General features: G+C 59.5%; 1 protein-coding gene across 1 annotated transcript in view; it reads right to left on the minus strand.

Annotated features, from left to right (window-relative positions):
• Positions 1-15,591: 15,591 nt before the first annotated feature.
• ITPKB (inositol-trisphosphate 3-kinase B) overlaps positions 15,592-20,131 on the minus strand; it is an 88,300-nt gene continuing 83,760 nt past the window's right edge. Inside the window, exon 8 of the mRNA XM_045796616.2 lies at positions 15,592-18,823. Within this exon, the coding sequence (XP_045652572.2) occupies positions 18,608-18,823 (216 nt within the window). The 3' untranslated portion in view covers positions 15,592-18,607. The remainder of the gene's footprint in view (positions 18,824-20,131) is intronic.

Consider the following 20,131-nt stretch of genomic DNA (forward strand, 5'->3'; position numbering starts at 1 on the left):
CCTTGCTTGCTTCAGGTCAGATTTTGGCCTAAATAAGCTATGGAAGAAAAGTTAGCATTCAAGAGCTTTTGTGGTTTTAGAATTGGAAAAAAAAAAATTTATGGGGTGGTGGACTTTTATCTGAAAAATCCCTCTTGCAGATGAGGCCCTGGGGATCTTGCTGGCGTTATGCAGGGATTCCTCCCTTTGCAAAGGGACGGTCGGGGCCTTCGTGGCGCCTGCCTGTGTGATTGGGAATTGGATCCCGATGGGGGAGGAACTCAGAGGAGGTGCTGGGGCCACTGTGGGTCAGGGATTGCTCTGAAACGGAGAGAAAGGCCATCCAAAGTCATGGCGGACATCTACACGTCTGTTTTCATATGCTTCCTAATGTGGGAATTGCTGAACTGTGGGACTGGCCCAAAGCTGTTTGCAACCCCACTGGACTCCCCGAGGGGGCTTTTCCTGCCTGTCGGAGACTCAGAATGTGCCCAGGGCTGCAGCAGTGACCTGTCTGGCCTTTTCCCAGTTGCTGGACAGGCCCCCTCGCTCCCCCAGCCCACTCACCTTACCTGCTGGGCTTTCTGATGATCGTCTTACCAGGGGAATGGGCCTCGGGGTCCCTGGGGATTGGGCAGCTCTCGGCATCCACGGAGAAACAAATCCCCTGCCCACCCCACCCCCGTCACCTGATCCTGCCCCCCTTCCCTCCTGACCCCAGCCAGGCCTCTGCGGCTGCTTTCGTGTTTGGAATCTTGTGCGTGTTCAAGGCGTGGGACCAGCTTTGGTTTTATCCAGAAAGCAAGCAGCTTTTGGCGTCTGCATACGGCAGCTCTGGGCCCAGAAGACAGCAGGTGGCTGCTGGCTGTGCCCTGGGAAGCTGCGTCAGAGAGGGGAGCCCCCCTGCAGCCAGGTCAGAGGAGCTCTGGCTGAGGGACGGTAGGGGCCCAGCCACCCCCCGAGGCCCTTTGCCCCCACACGTGGAGGGACGACGGGCCTTGGGCGCAGCCCCCACCGCTGGGAGTGGAGGATCTTGCTTTCCTGGCTGGGGCTGGGGCGGCTGCTGAGCGGGAGAGGAGAGAGAGCAGGTTATGTGGCATGTTTAGTGGCGATCCAGGCACGGGGGGTTTCTTGAGTGAACCCCGTTATGTGATGGCTAATACAGGGGTTTGTGGGCTCCGAAGGATGGTTCCCCTAGGCACCCACCTCTGCCCCTGAGGCTCCCCTCAGCCGCCAGCTGCTTCCACACTTGCGGGGACGTCGGCCTCCGGAAGAAGCCCTTTCCGCGTAGCTGATGTGTGCGAGGAATGGGGGCACCCCCGTCCTCTGAACCCCCAGTCTGTGAGGATTGCCACGCAGGGGAGCAGCTCAAGACAGCCACTGTCTACATGAGACTGTGGCCTTAGTGTCACCGGCTCAGATGAGGGACAGGGGAGGTGAGGAAGGACCTTCGCTCTGCTGCCCCAGGACCACGCATCAGCCCCGACAAGGACAGCCTCCAGATGTTGGGCCCTTGCCAGGCTCGGTGTGGCGCATTGGACCCCCGATGACCCTTACCAACAATCCTGGCGGGGGGACGTCTGTATGCGGAGTTTCCAGATGTCAGGACTCAGGCGCCGGGAAAGCAAGGCCCTGGACACGCGCTCACAGCGGCCTAGTGGACTCATGGCCTGCATCGCAGCCTTGCTGCAGAAGGGAAGGGGTCTCAGGGGCTGCAAGGATCCTCTGGACGGCCTTGCCCATGCGGAAGTAGCAGGTGACAGGAAAACCCCCTCGGCGAGGACTGAAAGGCTCCACCACGCGCCGTCCAGGGCGGCCCTCCACCCCACGCCCCGAGCAGCGGCCGGAACTGCTCCAGGCCCTCTGACCCCCCGCGTCCCAGAGGCACGGCTGGGACTTCAGCCTCACGCAGACACCACGAGGGCTGAGGAGCAGTGGGGAGCACGCGAGCTCTAGGAGGTTGAGGCCGCCACTCGGTCAGAATTTCCCCGGGAAGTACAGGGACCCAGACCTCAGCAAGGAAAACGGAACACTGAGCCCCGAGGCCAGCGCAAGGTGGGGTGACCCCCAGGCCCAAGAGAACGCCTTTCGAAGGCCTGAGGCTCTCGAGGAGGAAGCCACAGGTCCACTGCGGGGGTCCTTCTGTGCCAGCCCAGCTCTTTAAACCCCCCCCACAATCTACAATGTTTTCTTTAGTGAACCCCATGCCTGCGCTGCAGGGGTCGCTCGGGTGTGGGCCTGAGCCAGCGTGGGGCCCCATCCTGCTCCTGGGGCCTGAGGCACTCATGACCCTGGATGTGTTTTTCCCGTTGGTGATGGTGGCCGCCGCGGCATGCTGGCGACAGCTTAGGGATGGATGTAACTGTAAGCCCCCGGCCGGTGGCTCAGGCCCCCCCCTTGCCGGTGTATTTGGAGGGCTTTCAGCAGAGGGATTGGAGGCGGACGAGCACGCTTAGAGCACCCCAGCTGTACTGACCCTCCCTGGAGACCGTGACCTCGCGGGGGACAGGGGGAGCCATGTGAGCTGCTCCCCACGAACCTGCCCAAGGCTGAATGGAGCCAGGGTTCCTTCTTCTCAGCAGGGCCCCGTGTGCTGGCGTCAGGCAGTTCTCACAAGCAGGGCTCCCCGTTCCACATTGCTGCACCCCGCAAGCACTCAGCGGGCGCTGATGTGGCCCGAGGGGGGCTCCCGGGAGCAGCGCCCTGGCCGCCGCACCTGCCCTTCCCGCATGCACAGGTGAGCAGAGGCAGGAGGGGCGCTGCTCCCTGCGGAGGAGGCTGCTGCACGTGGCCCGGAGGCCAGGAGGCCAGGCTGTGGGAAGGGAGGCTGGGGGCCGCCTGAGTGGGTGGGCGCTGGTCGGGGTCCCGCGTTTTTCAGTTGTTGGGCGCTGAGAGCTTCAGAACGTCCGTGGGATCACGGAGGCGTGCGAGGCATGCTGGACTCGCGAATCTGCCCTAATCCCCGTGCCGATGTGTGGGGAGCCCCACGCCCCAAACACTGGGGCGGGTTCCAGCCTCAGTGCTGTTTGTGTCTCCTGGCGCGTGCCTCAGTTGGACCATCCATTGGGCGGAGCAAGGAGGGGCTGGGCAGCCAATGCCGGTCCCATTTCTGTCAGGCCAGAGGCCTGGGAGGACGGGCCCAGGGCCCCGCAGGGGCAGAGGATGCGGGCCTCACGGATTTGGAATTAGGGATTCTTCCTGGTGACACAGACATGGGCGCTCGTTCCTCTCGCCCCTCCCGATCCTGTCACACGAGAGGCCGATGACAGGGCCGTCCTTGAAGGTGTCCTGAGTTTCCAGGACAAGTTAGTTGTCTCTGAATTTAGCCCCCAGTCCCTGTCCCTTCCTGCCTGGATTTGCCAACATGCCAGCCACCCCCAGGCCAGGCCACTGGCACCCTAGGCGGGCAGAAGCACAGACACGTGCACTCTCTTACACATCCGTGTGCACACATCCCCGTGCACGCACGCACACACACATGCATGCTCACATCCGCTCCGGCTGCTGGGTGAGGGCAGGACTCAGGACTGGGACCTCAACATCCACGGAGGGGTCTCTCACACTGCCTGGGAGCCATCCCTCCAGGCATGGGCCCTGGCGGGTGACATTTGCCCTTGTCACCCCACCCAGGGCCCAGATGCACACAGTTCCCTTGATCCAAAGGCCCCCTGGCCTGGAGCCCTTCCTCCCAGGGTCCATGGCTCCATACCCTGGCCTCCAAACCCGCCTGGCCTTCTGTGGGAGGGACGACATGGGTCTGCCCAGAGAGGAGGGGACCGTGATCCCTTTCTAGGCTCTTCTGGGGCTGCAGACAGTCCTCCCCACCCCCCACCCCCAGGATGAGAAGCAGTGAGGAGAGAAGGGGGCAGAGGTCATGCCCACCCTGCTTTCTGGGTGAGCGTCTGGCCGGGTGTCCCAACCAGGGAGAGGGTGGCGGTGGCCACAAGTGGCCGGGCGCCCCGCGGGAACACTTGGCTGGCCCTCTGCACGGGCTAAGGTACACATGCTGTCGTAAATGGTGCCAAAGTTTTGAAAACGCAGTACACGAGAACAACACCGGCTCTGTGCATATCAGCTGGACTCATATGTGGCTGCGTGTTGTGCTGTGATTTGTACTTTTTGATATGTGATCGACTTCGTTTGGGTCTCTCTCCCTCCTGTTAAAGGAATCGCTGTTCATTTCTGCTGTTCTCTGCCAAAACCCTCTCCCCGACCTCCCAGGGCTTCCTCGTTTTACTTCTGCCCAGACCCGCGGGGGCTGCTCCCCACCCGAGCCACTTCCCCTGGGATCCTAGCTGGCCGAGGGGCTCTCCAGCCCATCCCAGTGACTGGAGCCTTCCTCGGTTCCACGAGAGGAAGAAACTCTCCGGCTGGGGACCTAGGGAAGCTTTCAGACTTGCCACCTGGGGCCCAGACCTGCCTGTGGCTTAGCCTTTCCGGTGCCCTCAGGACGGAACCCCCTGGCAGGCCTGCCCACCCCCACCGCTGCCCAGGTCCCCACGGCCCCTCGAGGCGCTGGGCAGGGTCCCGACCTCCCCAGCACCCTCCCCAGCACCCCGCCAGCTTCAGAAGTCCCAGCTCAAGCACTGTTGCCGTCCTCGTAATGAGAAGCAGCACGCATGACCGTCGAAACCCGTGTACAAACCTCCGTGTACATATTTATATATTCCGATTATAAATATACAAAGTGTAGCATCTCTTTGGCATTCCAATTTTGTGTTTTTTTAAATCCTGAAAAAACGGCTTTAGAAACTTTTTCTTCCTTTCCCTCTTTTCTATGTAATAAACATTCATGTGACCTTTCTGGCAGCTTCTCAAAGCCCTTGTGTCTCTCGTGTTTCCAGCTGGTCGGACCCCTACTCGCGCCTTCTCTCCGTGACCTTTGCTCGTGCGGTGGCCTCAGCACGAAGGCTGCCCTTCCCCAGATCTGGTCTGGCCCCCCTTCAGACCTTCGCTTGCAGCCCCCCTTCTCCTGGGGACCCCCATGTTCGGCGATCGGATCCCTCTGCAAGCAGGAGTCTGCCCACCGAGTCAGGCTTCGGGTCCTCGCTGGGCTTGACCAGGAACGCGGCGCAGAGGAGACTCAGCTCCCGCTCGACCGCGGCCCGGCTGATGAGGGAAACGTGTGAAAGCGCTAGGACGCGGCTAGGCGGTCTCGTAACGAGCAGATCAGCCACGGTTGAGCTGACGGGAGCCGGGAGGGAAGTGTGGGGCTCGGTCCACAGCCCATCTGGCATTTGCTAACGGGGTGAGGACCCGCAGAGCTTCTGGAATCTGTGGACGAAGGCAGTGGATACATGAAATGAACACGTGGGAGTTCAGAGAGCCCCTGACAGGCAGAGGTGATCCAACCAGATGAAATCTGAGCTGAATCGAACACCTGGGCAGTCAGGGCCCCAAGCTCTCGCCCATGAGTCAGGTGCTGTGTTCTAGAAGCCTCTGTCTGCGGAGCTGCGGTCAGCACTTGATGATCCGAGGCACAGCCCGGGAGCCATTCTTGATCCAAAGACTTACTGTGCTCACATCACGCCAGAGGGTGCTTTCCGCAGGCTGTGTGGCCTCAGAGGGGCCCCTTCCGGGGGTCGAGGAGGAAGTCGGGCTGCATGAAGGCATCTACTCCTCAGAACCCCCGCACCCCAGACCCCAGGCTCTGGGACAGGCTCGTGCCTGCCTGTCTCCTGTGGGGGAGGCGCTGGGAGGGCCGCGGTTGGGTCTGTGGGCTGGCCATGGCCTTCGGAGATGACCGGCTGGCCGGGTAGCTGAGGCCTTCTCACACAGTGACATGAGCCAGGAATTACTGAGGAGGAGAGGGGAACCCCACAGAAAAAGGAGAGACAGAGCGAGGGCTGATCGTGTGAATGGGGTCCACGGTCACGGCTCAGGGGCAGCAGGATAACCTGGGCCCAGGGGACCTCGAGACAGGGCCTGTGATGGGCCTGCAGGCCTGGACGGCCCCTGGGGGAGGGCCTCCTCCTCCCACCCCCCGGGGTTCAGGCCCCCAGAAGGGCTTTGGCTCTGCGGGGAGTTAGCGGACGAGGAGGGGCCTGTGCTCCGAGCGGGAGCCTGCGTCTGCCTTTCCAGCCAGAGCCGAGGGTATTTTCACGTCCACCCAAAATAGCTATGTTTAAAAAAAAAAAAACACACACACACACAAAAAACCCCAAAACCAACAAGTCTAGAAAGCAAAGAAACTTTTAAAACTGGGAATGTCTTTGGTGGAGGAAATAAGCACTTCGAGAACACTTAGAACCACATCTCCTGAGGGGCCAGGCCGGGAGGGGAGCCCAGAGATCAGGACTCGTCTCTGCCGTTGGCTTCTGAGGAACCTCGAAACACGCTCAGGATCTTTTGGAGAAGCTGAGGTAGGGATGAATGGATTTTATCACCGAGAAACCGGTGGTGTTGCTTTGAGCATCGGGGGTCCCCTGAGTCCGCGCCTGCTCTCACTTCCCCCATTCAAATCCTCCCTGGCTCCCCAGGCCCGGCTCAAGGACGGCCTCCACTGGGGTGAGACAGACTGATCTTGCTTGCTCTGCCTTCCACCCCTCTGTTCCAGGGGCCCGCTGTTCCCCTTGCAAAACCCATGCTATGCTAGGGGGAGGCTGCCAGGCCCTCGACTCACCCCATCCCAGCCCAGCCAACAGCTCGTCCCTCTCCCTGAGCTAACCTGCCAAGATTGAGGTCTTTCCTGAGATCTTTGGGATATTTCCTTTTTGGTCCCGAGGCTGTGGTTTATAAATAAGCCTGCGGCCACCTCTGGCCCAGGTTCCTGCCGCGTGGAGACAGAAGGCAGACCAGACACCAGCACGCAAGGAGAAGGTCTCAGCCCCGCCTCCCCGAGGCCAGTCCTAGCCTCACCCCTCCCAAGAGGAGCCATCTGTGCTCCTTCCTTCCTGGCTGCAAACTGGTTCGAAGTAAGCTTCTCTCGCTAATAACAACAAAAAGCCGTAAAGCAATTTTTGCTCCAGACAGTCTGCTCTGACTCTCTGTCTTCACTAACAGACTCGGTCTTTGCACACGACAAACACACCCGCACAGGCACGCACCAGGCCTGGGCACACACGCACTTGCTCTCCATAGGTGACCAACGATGGATCTGGCACTTAGACATTGTAAGCTTTCATCTCTAGCCCCAGCCTGCCACCTTCCCACTCCACCCGCCCCCTGTCATGGGGCACAGTATTTAAAGATAAAATTGTGGGGGTGCCCCAGTCAGTGTAGCACATGGCTCTTGATCTCAGGGTTGTGAGTTCAAGCCCCACATTGGGTGTAAAGATGATTTAAAAATAAGCAAAACTTTAAAAATTTTTTAAAAAATCGTATACATGCACAACAATGCCAATTAAAACTTTTTTCCTCATATAGAAAGTTCCAGAAAAGGTTAACATACATGTACAAATCCTTTCTTTTCCCATCAACCTGATGGCTAGTGTGGATGCCCCAGGCGGGTGCAGGGCCAGGCAGGACACCTCGAGCACGCTGGGAGTTGCTATCTGGTTAGAACATGAGAAAGCAGGGATGGAAGTCCTAGGACCGAGACCAAGCATCTCTTCTCTGAGCCCATGTGAAAACCCAGCCCAGAGGTTGGCTTTGCAAACCTTGGGGATTTTCCACCATCCTGGACCCTCGGGAGTGTCCTGTAGCCCAGCCCTGCTGGGTTCCCCACCAAGCAAGGGCGATGGCCCAAGTCTCTCCGCAGAGGGAACCAGGGTTCTCACACATGGAACGCTCCCCCAGATGGTGCCAGGTCCTAGAATAGCTTTATTTCCCCCGTGCCACCTGGCCCCGCTCCAGGCACACTTCATTGCACAGGAAAGGTGGAATTAGGAGCGGTCAATTGCTAACGAACACACCTGCCCCCGTCTACCTAAAATGGAAACTATTTTCTGCGGGGAGTCCTCTCTGTACCTACTATAGAAACAAGATTTGTTTCTACTGGCTTCCTGCCCAGCCGAAGTGTTGGTTACTTAGCCATGCAAATAAGCATGAGCCAACAGGCCTATGGGCTCAAAGAATTTTAGCTCTCAGAGAAGCCAGCCAGCCAGAAAGAGAGCAAACATTTGGAAGAAGATGAACAGCCAAGCCTCAGGAAGGGCTGGTGGAACGTTGGAGGCTTGACAGGGTTTCCAAAGTGTCTTGCAATTTCAGGGAAAGCATTTCATGTACTAGCTTTGCTCTCGCTTCCTTGTGAGACCCAAGAGGCGTTGTTCAATGTGGCCCCGTGGGGCCCCAGGTCATTTAGGGGCAGGGCTGGCAGCTGTCCCCGAGCCGCACCTTACGGGGACGGAGAGTGCTGTGGGCCAGGCCTCACGGCTGCCTTGGCCTCGAGGTCACCAGCCTGCAAAGATGTCCCAGGGCCTGGAGCCATGGCAATTGGGGTGGCCTGCGCTGTGGAGGGGGTCAGCCCCGAGAGTGCGGTCCGAGTCTGTCTCAGATTCTCCCTCCAGCCGACAGGAGTCTGGTGTGACGCCGGTGGAGAAGGGGACACCCTCCGGCCCAAGACTCGCCTCCCCAGATTGCTTTCAGATTCACTTCCTGCCAATTATGCGGTCTCTCTCTCCTCTAGACCCAGGCGGCCCGCCTGGGTTTTGCAGAATTCCATGAGGTGAACTAGAGCTGGTAAATGTCTCTTTTCTACCACGGTAGCCATATATATTCATTAAAACATTTTGGAAGATAGAAAAAAGTAGTTGAAATAAAAGCGTATTTGTTGACCGAAAATTACTTCCTAGGGGTGCTGGGTGGCTCAGTCGGTTAGGCATCTGCCTTTGGCTCAGGTCATGATCCCGGGGTCCTGGGATCGAGCCGCATCAGGCTTCTTACTCAGTGGGGAGTCTGCTTCTCCCTCCCCCCAGCTTGTGCTCTTTCTCTCTCTCTCTCTCATAAATAGAATCTTTAAAAAAATGAAAATTACTTTCTAAATGGACAGCAGCTCTTCTGAAGAACCATGAAGTCTCAGGGGCATGGCACCCAACCTTGCTACCATTTCCGCCGTCTCCCAGGTCACAAATTTCCATGTAACTTCCCCAAGACCGGGACTCACCACCTTATTCCTCCGCGGGATGTGAAGAACCCTCAGAGACATGTTGGCTGAGCCATCCCTTCCTTTCCTGCAACTTCTACCTGTCAGTCCCCGCGGATCTCTCCAGAACCCAGGACAGAGGGTAAGATGGGGATGTGGGAAGAGCTCTCCGGCCTCCGCAGGCCAACAGGCCTGTCTGCCGTCCACCCCTTTCCCTTCTGCACAGAAAACACCTGTGGCCACCACTCAGGTGACCTGGCTTCCAGACGTGCTCTGCTCAAGGAATCCCAGCGCACACGTTTTGGTTGTCGAGGAGAGAGAGAGAGAGAGTGTGTGTGTAGGGGTGCAGCGCGGAGGGCCAGCGCCCCGCCCCACATACTCGTGGTGAAGAAGGGGCCCTCGAGCTGAGCTGGCTGAGCAGGAGTGTGGGAGGAAACGGGGAGAACGCTCGAGTGGCCCGGATCCCACTCCCTCCTTACACACGCACGGAGTCCTGGTTCTGGAAGTGTGCCCGTGGAGGACGGTTTGAATACACCGAGAACATGAACAAAGGGGAAAAGGAAACGGCCCGCTGGACTCCGCAGTCGCCTTCTATCACTGAATGGGATGCTGGGAGCACTGTCCCCACTCGGGCTCCCGGGGACTCGCTCTGGGACACCAGGCTGCGTGTCTGGCTGTCCCCGACTCCCCCATGGGGGTGTCCCCTCTAACCGGCTGGCAGGTGGGAACTAAGCACCTCCTGCCACCCCCTCCCGCCCCCAGCCCGCAGCTGCTCAGCCCAGGTGTCCCCAGGTGTCCCCCTACCCCCACAAAGCCACAGCCACCGCAGAGGGATGCCCACAAACCCCTTTCACACCTCTGCAGCCCACGACCTGACCTCAGTGTTCCCCTGGCCGAGCCTCCTCACTTGGTCTCACCCTCCCCCAAGCCACCGGCCACCAGTGGGATCCCCCCACATGCCACCTCCTCGTGCCCTGGACCGAGGGCCTCTGAGGACAGCTGCATGCCCCACCCTGGCGCCCTGGCCTGTTGGGGGGGACCCTGCCCACCCTGCCAGCCCCACTCCCCCCAGGGCCGCACACGGAGCCACTTCCGGCCCCCTGCAGCAACTGCAGACCCCCATCCTCCCAGTGCCTCAGTGGTTTCACATGTGATTCCCTCCACCCCCCAGCCCTTCTGGATAATTCTGGATACACTGACCTCGGGGGGCACCTCCTCTGCAAAGCCTCTCAGACATGGCTTTGTCCCTCTCCGGGGTCAGGCGCCCTGCCCTGTGCCCCCACGAACCCCCAACCGACCCTCTTCCCAACGCACTGCACAAGCCCGCTCACCTGTCCGCCTCCACACTGTGCCTTCCACCTGGGCTCCGATCCTGGCTCTGGTCCCACCAGCAGTGTGGCCCCGCTCACATTTCCCAAATGACAGCACGAAGGTAAGGGCACCGAGGGTACACACTCAGCTGGTCGCGGCGCGGGGGAGGAGGTGTGGTACGTGCACTGCGAGACAGCCAACCGCTAGGGTTGACCTCGTTCCCACGGCCACTGTGTCTTGGCAGGACACAGACGCAGGCAGGCTGGGGGAAGCCAGGAAAGCAAGGGAACTTTGCCTGCCTGGCCCGGGGCATTTCTGGGGGCCTGGACAGAAGCCTCCCAGCAACCCCTAAGCGAACTAGCTCCCGCCCCTCTTCCTTTCCTTCCGGAAGGCTGTCCTGCTCACGGCCGTCCACAAGAGGGCACTGTCCCCTGCGGCCTCTACGGGCGGCGGTCCGGACTCGGCTCCCGCACGTGTGCTCCGAAAGCATGACTAAAATTGGGCACTTGTTTTCCATTGAAGTAAAACAGGGCTGCTGCCGACAGCAGATTGTCCCAGTGAGACGCTGTTTGCCCATGATTTGCAGAAACTATTTTTAAAATAACCCAAATACATGTCGCCACATTGAAAACCGCAGAGCTTAGCGATGCACTCCCCCCACCCCCACACCCCAAACCGCTTTACTCATTCACAAGTTTGGAAGGTACCGGATGGAAGGAGCTGGAAACAGTCTGTGATGTGAGTGAGCAACAGGGGTGGGGGCTGCCTTGTGTGTCCCCCCAAGTTCACATGCGGAAGCCAAGCCCCCTGGGGGGAGCAGAACTGGCAAAGCCAGACTGCTGGGGGCCCCTCCGTGCATCAGCCAGCAGAGCTCGCTGTCGGCCACTCCAGGTCACCGGGAAGCCCAGGAGGGGCTCTCCCCGAAACCAACCTGCCAGACCTTGATCTCTGACGTCCAGCCTCCGGAACTGTGAGAAAATACATTTCTGCTGGGGGAAGTGCTTCTTGTTCTCATATTTTTATTGTTAGTGTTATATCAGACTAGTTTTTTTGTTGTTGTTTAAAAAAAAACCCCAAACTGCAAGCCCTCACACCCAGGTGAGGTGTGAAATCCCTCTTCTCACTGAATTTTCTGCCCCCGCCTCCCTGCTCAGGCCTGTCTGTGCTCGGTGCACAAAGGCCAGGGGCAGGCCACAGCTGTCGCAGCAGAGAGAAATGACATCGCACGTGTCTTGGTGTTTGCAAGAACAGGAAGCATTTTCTCTTTCTGTGGAAGGGCATGTGAGCCGGCCCGTGAACTGGCAGTCTAGGGGGTGCGTCGGGGGCAATAATGACTCTGCCTGTCTGTGTGTCAAGGGTCTCCGGGGGGGAGGAAGGCTCTGGGGCCTAGTGCTTGCTTGTAGGGTCCCCTGGAGCCTAGGACAAACAGCACCTCCCAGAGAGCTCCTGAGCCAGGCCGCCCCCACCTCCAGCCCCCAGTTGAACTCCCCCTGGGTTGGCGGGATTCCTGGTCCTGCCTGTTGGTCTTGGGGGCCGGAGCCAACGCCTGGGCTCTGCAGCTCAGCCCTCATCCCCCTGGAGAGGGCCATGCTCAGGGCCCTCGTCAGGTTTATAGTCACCAAAACCAGGACTCATGGCTTGACCACAGGCCATCCCCCAAATCCTGTGATGCAGCCGTGTGCCTCGACCAACCCTGCCACTTGGTTGGTAGACTCAGTTCTCAAGCTCATGGAAAGAGCTTGAGTCCGTTGCTTACCAGCTGTGTGATCTTAAATAAGTTACTCACTCTCTCTGTGCCTCTGCTTTCTCATGTACAAAATGGGGTTAGCGAAGCTCCTCTCTCAGAGGTTTTCTAAAGATGGTACCAACAGTCGTGAGTCACCTAGCATGGTGCCAGCCAGGGAGTCATTCTTCCCGTGGCCGCGGTCGACGTGAGGTAGGGATTGGAGGACTTTTCCGTAAAGGGACAGGTAGTGAGTATTTCAGGCCTTGAGGCCATGGGATGTCTGGGGCACCTACTCAGCGCTGGTGCTGTGGTGCGAAAGCAGCTGTAGACAATACATAGATAAATGGGCACGGTTGTTTCCAGTAAAGACTTATTTACAAAAATAGGTGGGCCGTAATTTTAAGGTGATGCCTTTCAGAAGGCTGGATGGTTAAGGGAGGGGGAAAGGGGGGACAGCAGCCAGGCCGGCCTCGGATGACAGAGATGCCCTTGCAGTGAGGGGGTTGGGGCGTTCCCCTACCAGGAAGGGCTATGACAGACCCAGGATTCTTAAGCCAGGCCCATCCACCACCTGGGGATTTATCCAGGGGCTTTGGTGGGGGTAGGGGGGTGTCCAGGAGTCCCTGAATTCGTATATAAAATTGTGTATGTGCTTATGGGCATTTCTCTGGGAAAAGGTTTCATCGCTTCCTTAAATTATCTAAGGCATCTGTGATCCCCAAAAGATGAGAAACCACTGTGTTAGCTAAGAGACTCCCCAGACTTCAGTGAAGACGCTCAGTGACCTTGGGGCCCTAGCCGATGGGGGAAGAAGAGGCACCAGGGTTGGCCAGGCCTGCCACTGCTCAGACGCAGGCTTGGGTTTCCTAGTGCCCCCCCCCCCCCCGCCCCGGGCCAAGGCAGGCGTCCCACCATCCGCTGGTTCTCAAGCTGGTTCTAGGAGACTTTCCTGTGGGTCCCTGGTCTGGAGACAGCCTGAGCACTCCCCCGCCAACCTTCTGCAGACCCGCAGGGAGATTCCTTATTTCCCCAGACTTGGCAGGTTGATGGGACCCCAGCTTCCTGCCCAACTGGGTAAGGGGGTGAGACCCTCCATCAGGGAAATGCAAGGGACAGAATGGAGGACTGTGCAGAGGGTGGGGCCAGGGTGAGCACTGCCCTCTGGTGTTTCCTGGAAAAGTCTGGTCAACCTGGTTGCACGCCAGACCAGAGCAGCCCAGCAGCGGCCCGTTTTGTCGCCATGGTCAGGGCCCAGGCTGCTGCTGTCACCGTCACCACGCTGACCCACACGGGCACCCGAAGAAGGCTGGCAGTGCCTCCCGCCCAAGATGATGCCCTGTGGACAGGGTGGCCAGTGGGAGGCAGAGCTGGTGCTGGCACGTGCTCTCCTAGCCCGGGCTCTCCTAGGACCGACCCAAGACAGGCTTCTGGGCATCTCTGAAGACATCCCCTGAGAGGGGAGAGCAGCTCACTCTTGCTGACCCTGCCCCCCCCTTGTCCCAGCCTCGTTCCACATCCACCGCCCCCCCAGCCCGTGCTGGGCCCCCGGGATCATTCTCTCCCATAAATGCCAGCTTTTACCTGGTTTCTAGGGAACCCAGGCCAAGCTGGTTGGTGCCAGAAGTGACCTGGAAAAGCAACAGGGTGACTGACCACCCGAAATGTCACCACAGCTCTCTGCTCATGGAGTCCACGAAGTAAGTGTTTTGGCCCCCAGTGGGCCCACAGAGCTGGCTGCGGTTGGTGCCCTGGTTGCCAGGAGCATCGCTGGGATGGGTTACCCCCAGCTGACGGGGCGCTCGCCTTCGATCCTCATCCAAGGAGAACAGACTCCTACTTTCCAGGGATCCCCAGCTAGGCCAGACCCCCGTGAGAACTGCCATCGCAGAGGGCGAGGAGCCCCGCTCCGCCCCTCTGGAGTGCCCCGGCCCCACCCCGGCTGCGGCAGGACCCCAAGGCAGGACCCGTAGGCAGCAGACCCTGAGCTCTCCCTGGTTCACGTGCTGATTCCCTCTTCAGGGCAGGGCCAGCGGGCAGCCCTGGCCGTGGGAGTTTGTCCGAAGCAGGTAGAAAGACCCAAGACCCCATTAAGGACAACTCTTACCCCTCAGCGGACACCCATGTGCCCTAGTGGTGCCCAGGCTCCCCAAACCTAAGCCTCTCCGCCATGGCCTGGGGTCCTTTCTCCAGGGCCGGACCTCCGGGGGATGTGTGGGGTCCGCTCCAGGTTGGCAGGAGGAGGGGTGCAACTGATGACCTGGGCCCACTGATGACCACGCCGGAGGAACCCCGGCTGCAAAGTCCTGGCTCAGGAGGAGATGTGGGCCCAGGACACCGGTGGGCGGGATTTCATGATAGAGGGGTGGGGGTGGGGGGCGATCACTAAGCCCTGGGGGGCCACAGAAGAGAGAGTTGTGAGTAGAAGGGGGACTTGGGCTCGGGCCTCCCAGCAAGTGTTTGCTGGGTGCTCTGCTGGTCACGGGCAATGACCTAGAGGAGGGACAGCCTCAGGGGGCACAGGACCCAAGGGCCAGGGAGCCTGTGCCAACTGTCGAAGAAAGGGCATCCACGCACCCAACTGCCATCGTCACCGACAGTGCTTGGGGCCCCCATCAGCAGACTTGGCTGAGCACCTGTCCTGGGCCTGGAGCTGTGAGATGCTGAAGAAACACCAACCAGTTCACGGGGGCAAGTCCTGCCTTCGGGGTGCCATCCCACTGGTGCGGACAGAGTCCCGCGGGTGGCTGCGAACACTGAGAAGGTGTGGGTGGGACCGTCCTTGTGGGAGATGGTGGCTGCAGCGTCTGGCTTTTGCCCAAGGTCCTCACCCCCTCCAAGGGACCAACATTGGAGCCAAGACTGTACTTTCTGTTCAGTTTCCCCAGGAAGCAACCTCGAGGGAAGGCTTATTTCCTACTGCTTCATGAGAGTGCATGGCCCCGCCATCAGAAGTGTCAGACAAGGCCAGGGAGCGCCAAGCCCCGTGCTGAGAGCCTGGGACCCGGGGCAAAGACAGGACAGGTTCTCTGCCCACAGATGCTCCCTGGGGAGGAAGAAGACAGAACTGGGTCTGCAACCAGGTAAAGTCTGGATCCCAATTTCTGCTCCGCATTTATTGCCCAGGTGCCATTACTGGCCTCAGTTTCCCCCTCTGTAAAGCGCAGACCCAGAGCCCTATTCGTGGAGGCGATTGGGGTTCAAAGGGGGCCATAGAGGCGAGCAGCCAGCCCCTCACTTTGCACAGAGCTAGGCTCCACATGCCATGGCCTCCCTCCTAGTGCCCCCCCCAACCCGCAGGGTGGGGGACAAGCACTTTTTCGTGGCCATTCTGCGCCCTAACACCTACGTAAAGGTTTTGGGGACAAGGTTGAAAAGACTGGATTTGAAGACTGTTTAAAATCTTTGGCAGATAGAAATGTTACCAATCTGAGCCCCCATTCCCGGGGATGCTCGGTGCCCCAGCGCGATCCTCGTTTCCAAAAAGTGCCCCCCCCCCCCCCGCAAGGCGCTTCTCCAGGGCTTGGGGTGGCAAGGACTGCACGGCAGCCGGCACTGTGGTCTCTCGGGCCTTTATTCGGGAAGGTACAGAGCGACGCGGTCTGTTTGACAGGCACTGTGCGGGGGGTGGTTTGTAACAGTTGTTTTCTCCAAGGTGTGGGGGAGAAAGGGGTGCAGAGGGAAGGAGAACCCTCTGGGGAGTCGTCTCCTCCAGAAGAAAGGCACTGGCGGGGGCGGGGTGTGAACCCCTGGCCTCTTCCCAAGCCCGCAGCCCGGGTTATATACACACGGGGGGTGGGGGGGACTGGATGTGGGCAAACTCAAGCTAGATACAGCGAATAGGGGAAAGAGTCCATCTGGGGGGGGGGGGGCAGTGCTGTGTCCGGGCTCTTTCCACCGTGTGGGAAAAGAAGTTCAGAAAGAAGGCACAGCTTTAAAGGACAAACAGAATCCAGCCTCCCAGTCTTAGTGTTTTGTGCAATTAAAAAACCGGAAAAAATAAATATAACTTAAAAACTTCTTACACGACACTAAAGGCAAGAGAAACCTTCCTCGATTACGCTAAGCATGCAGCTCACGGAGAACCCCCCCCCCGGGGCCCGGCGAGGACCACGCAGGCGCACGCGGCTTGGCCCGCCCTGCTGGCACCTGCACGGCCAGGACCCAAGGCGTCCCTGCGGGGACCGGGGCTGGGCGGGAAAGGGTTCTGGGAAATTCCACTCAGGATCCATCTACCCCTCTAGGACAAGGAGGAGGCAGGGAACGGGGGGCGAGCAGCTGGAGAGAAGAGGTGCAGGAGAGGAGAGCTAGCGAGCAAATGCAGAACCCCAACCCTTAAGGAAGAGCGTAACCCTACAAAGATGCGGCTTCATACCATTTTCACAGATAGAACGTGACCCAAAGCGACGTATCGCCAATAAGAGGCAGCATGGACCTCCTCTGATGAATACATCACTTGCATTGCCGCCCACTGTTTGCAAACAATCGGTGCTTGTTTAAAGTGCTTGGAAAATTTGTTCTCGTGAGTAGATCAAGCTGGTCCCCTGCACTTTTTGTTCAGAGCATTCATTTGCTTTAGCGAACTTTCTTCATAGATAGAGGGAGGGCGACTTCTGGCCAGGCCACGGAGCTGGAATCTTGAATCTCGATGCCCGAATTAACGATGTCCCTTCCCCGGCAGACTGCTGGGGTGCAGACCCCCAGCCCCCTTCTCAGCCACGAGTGACTCCAGCTCTGGAGGGAGACCCAAAGCTGGCTTTGGTGCTCCTGCCTTATGAGGGTCACATGCTGTCATGAGGCCTCTCGCGCTCAGCCGGGCGGGGGTGTGACCTTTAACAAGCCCCATGTGGGAGCTCACCACTGTTTTGTACAAGAGCCAGGAAGATTTCCTTTTTAAAAAAAATCTGTACTTAAACATTCTCATGTGTCCCACCCTCCACCCCCACCAACTGTCACTCACCCAGCACGAAAGGGGAAATGCTGGCGTTGTGTGGGGAGGTCGGAGGTCCCCCAGAGACCCTGGGGCGACAGGGGGACAGCCCAGGAAACCTCTGGACTGGTCCCTCCAGGTGCGCACTTCTCCACCATGTCCCTGAAACAGCTCCCACAAGAGGAACTGACCCTAGCACCTCCCGCCCGGTCAGAGCTCAATTCTGGGCCCCCCTGTACCTCCACGGGCAAAGGAGGGCACCACGGGTCCTGGCGGGGGAGCAACTCCGCATGGCCAGAGAGCCGAGAGTTTTGTTCTTAAAAAGTCAGGCCAATTTTACATTCTTCTCCATGATAGAGATGTAACTTGCTTGAAAATTAAAATACAGCTTAATGGGTTCCCCAGTCATCTTCAAGCAACCAGGAGACCCGAGAGAGATGCCCGGGGCACCTCCTCCCTGCCCCTGGCACCCACCACCTATCCTGGGAGCTGCCCACATCACATTTGGGAAATGTGGGTCTGAGCCCTTCAGGCACTAAGAGTTACTGGGGGGCGGGGTGGAGATGAAGCCAGTAGGCCAAAAACCTGCTTCTTTCCTGCCCAGTACTGCCCTGAAGCCTGCCCCGAACCTTCAGGGGCCCTGACCTGGCGGTGGGGGTGGGGGTTGGGGGGTGTGAAGGGATGTATGGGGAGTGTGCTACGTAGGTTCTATCCTTCCTCCTCTGGGGCTGGCTGCGCCCTGGCCCGCCCCATCCGGTGCCCCTGACCTTGCCAGTGCAAGGCAGGGAGCTGGAGGCACAAGTGGCTCTGGCGGGTTGGGGGACATCCCTGGAAGCTCAGGTGTGCAGAGTGTCTGCCCTCTGAATTCAGACGGTGAGAATCAGATGGAAGAACACAGCTCCTGCCTGCCCCCTCCTGGGAAGGCCTAGGTCAGAGAGCACAGCCAATGGACTCCAGCATTCTCCCCAGTGCCGGGTCTGGCCCCAAGCTGGAGGGTTTCAATACCAGAAGGGTGGGGTCCCTGCATTAGCAGGCCATCACCCGTCTGTGGGTGCCCCTGGGCTGCTAATGGCCGACATGCAGTTCCCAGTGGCTTGGTGCCCCAACTTCCAGAAGCTTGCAGCCAGGCACCTGCTGAAGCCTGAGTTCTTCCAATGGCCCTCACCGCGGTCCCCAGCGTGGGAGGATGGGACACACACAGGCTGAGCCCGGCAGTGGCACTGACCGCACTGGCCACCAGGGGGCAGCAGGCCCCCACAGGAAGCCCCAGCAGAGTCTGGCTCCTGGGTTAGGGAGGGACCCACACCACCACCACCTGAGCCTGCCTCCAGACCTAAAGCCGACAGAGCTGTCCTACAGGCCGCGGAGCCTGGGTCTGGGCATTCCTCTTCTGCTCGGAGATCCTACGCATAGAGAGAAGTGGAAACCCCAGCTCCAAGCCCTTCATGAGGAAAGACACCAGAAAATCTCTCATCTGCTCTCGGAAATCTCCATCTCGTCTCTACAAAGTGTCTCGTAGTGCAGGTCAGGAGGGTCAGTTCTGGGGCTCGCACCCAGGAAGACGCGAAAGGAAAAGGGAGGAGGAGAAAGGAAGCGGACGGCGAGGAAGGGAGGGTGTGGCGAGGCGGGCGCGGGGGACGCCTCAGGCGAGAGGGGCGCCCTGGCACATTTCCGTCAGGATGTCGATGAGGTTGTTCAGGCCCGAGAGGTAGCCGTCCTCCCGGTTCCCCTCCTGCCAAGGCACGTTGTGCTGCAGGGTCTGGCCCTCGGGCAGGGGCGTGGTTTTCCCAAAGTCGATCATCCACACCTTGGCCTGCTCCTTCTGGTCGTGGATGAAGAGGAGCGAGCTGCCGATGACCTGGGGGGAGAGAGGAGTGAGTGGGGAGCAGAGGACGGCAGCGCCGGAACCCCCACGGCCCGCCCCACCACAGCCTGAGTGCACCCGGAGCTCGAGGCTCCACCCCACCCGGCAGAGCCAGCCCAGGGTGGCCGTGCAGGGGTGAGAGGAGGCTGGCCACCAGGACAGCCACCGCCTTCCGTGTGGCTGGCGGGAGAGGGAGGGTGTCTGGGATGGCAGACCCCCGCCCCCAAGCTCCGGCCTGTGCACTTTCCACTACTAATGACCACAAACGCCAACAGCCCCCCCTCCGCCCCCCACTCCGGGCCAGGTCAGAGCAATTGCATGGAGTAAGGCGCTCTCCCAAATATGAACACATCCCCCAAACCCTCCCCCAGGTCATTGGGTGGGGCTGGAGAAGATAAGGGGGTGAGAGGAGAGGGTGCAGGGCCCTTATAGCTCCCAGGGCCCGGGGCAGGACAGGGAAGAGCTCCTGGAAATGCTGAGCCCAGAGAGGAGCTTCCATTCCCAGAAGGAAAATGCTGAGCCCAGAGAGGAGCTTCCATTCTCAGCTCTTTCTAGACCTGGCACTTCCAAATGAGACTCCAGAAAGAGTAAAGCAAAAACAATCTTCCAGAAAGAACAGTAAAGGTGCAGGAGAGAAGACAGATGTGCAAGACAAAGCCTGGGCTACGGACCAGGGGTGGTGTGGTCCTTCAGCCCAGTGGGGCAGGTCCTGGGGCTCCGAGGCCCACGGCCCCTGCCCTCTGGGGCACGCAGGCAGGCTGGAGGGAAGGGAGGCCCTGGCATGCTGCACAAGGAGCTTTTTTTTTTTTTTAAAGATTTTATTTATTTATCTGACAGAGACAGCCAGCGAGAGAGGGAACACAAGCAGGGGGAGTGGGAGAGGAAGAAGCAGGCCCCTAGCGGAGGAGTCTGATGTGGGGCTCGATCCCAGAACGCTGGGATCATGCCCTGAGACGAAGGCAGACGCTTAACAACTGCGCCACCCAGGTGCCCCATGCACAAGGACCTTTTATCAAGCTGGGAATCCAGAGGCCCTGGGCAGGGCGGAAGGCTTACGCACCCTGGGCCTCAGTGTGGAGGAGGGGAGGAAAGGGCGTCCTGCGAATGGCTAGGCCGGGATAGCTGCTCAGGGCCGAGCCCGCCCCGTCTGCCCTCTGAGCACCCCAGTCCCTCCTTACGGGCAGTCCTATCCGGGCGCCTGCCAGAGCCACCACGTGGGACAGGTGCACCCTGACCAAGGGGCCAGTGAGTCAGGGATAAAATCCCAGGGCAGGCCAGGCTGTGTGTCTGGAGGCAGGGCCG

Source organism: Ursus americanus, chromosome 2, assembly GCF_024610735.1.
Source record: "Ursus americanus isolate L20-20 chromosome 2, mUrsAme1.1.p, whole genome shotgun sequence".
In the NCBI taxonomy this organism is placed as follows: Eukaryota; Metazoa; Chordata; class Mammalia; order Carnivora; family Ursidae; genus Ursus; species Ursus americanus.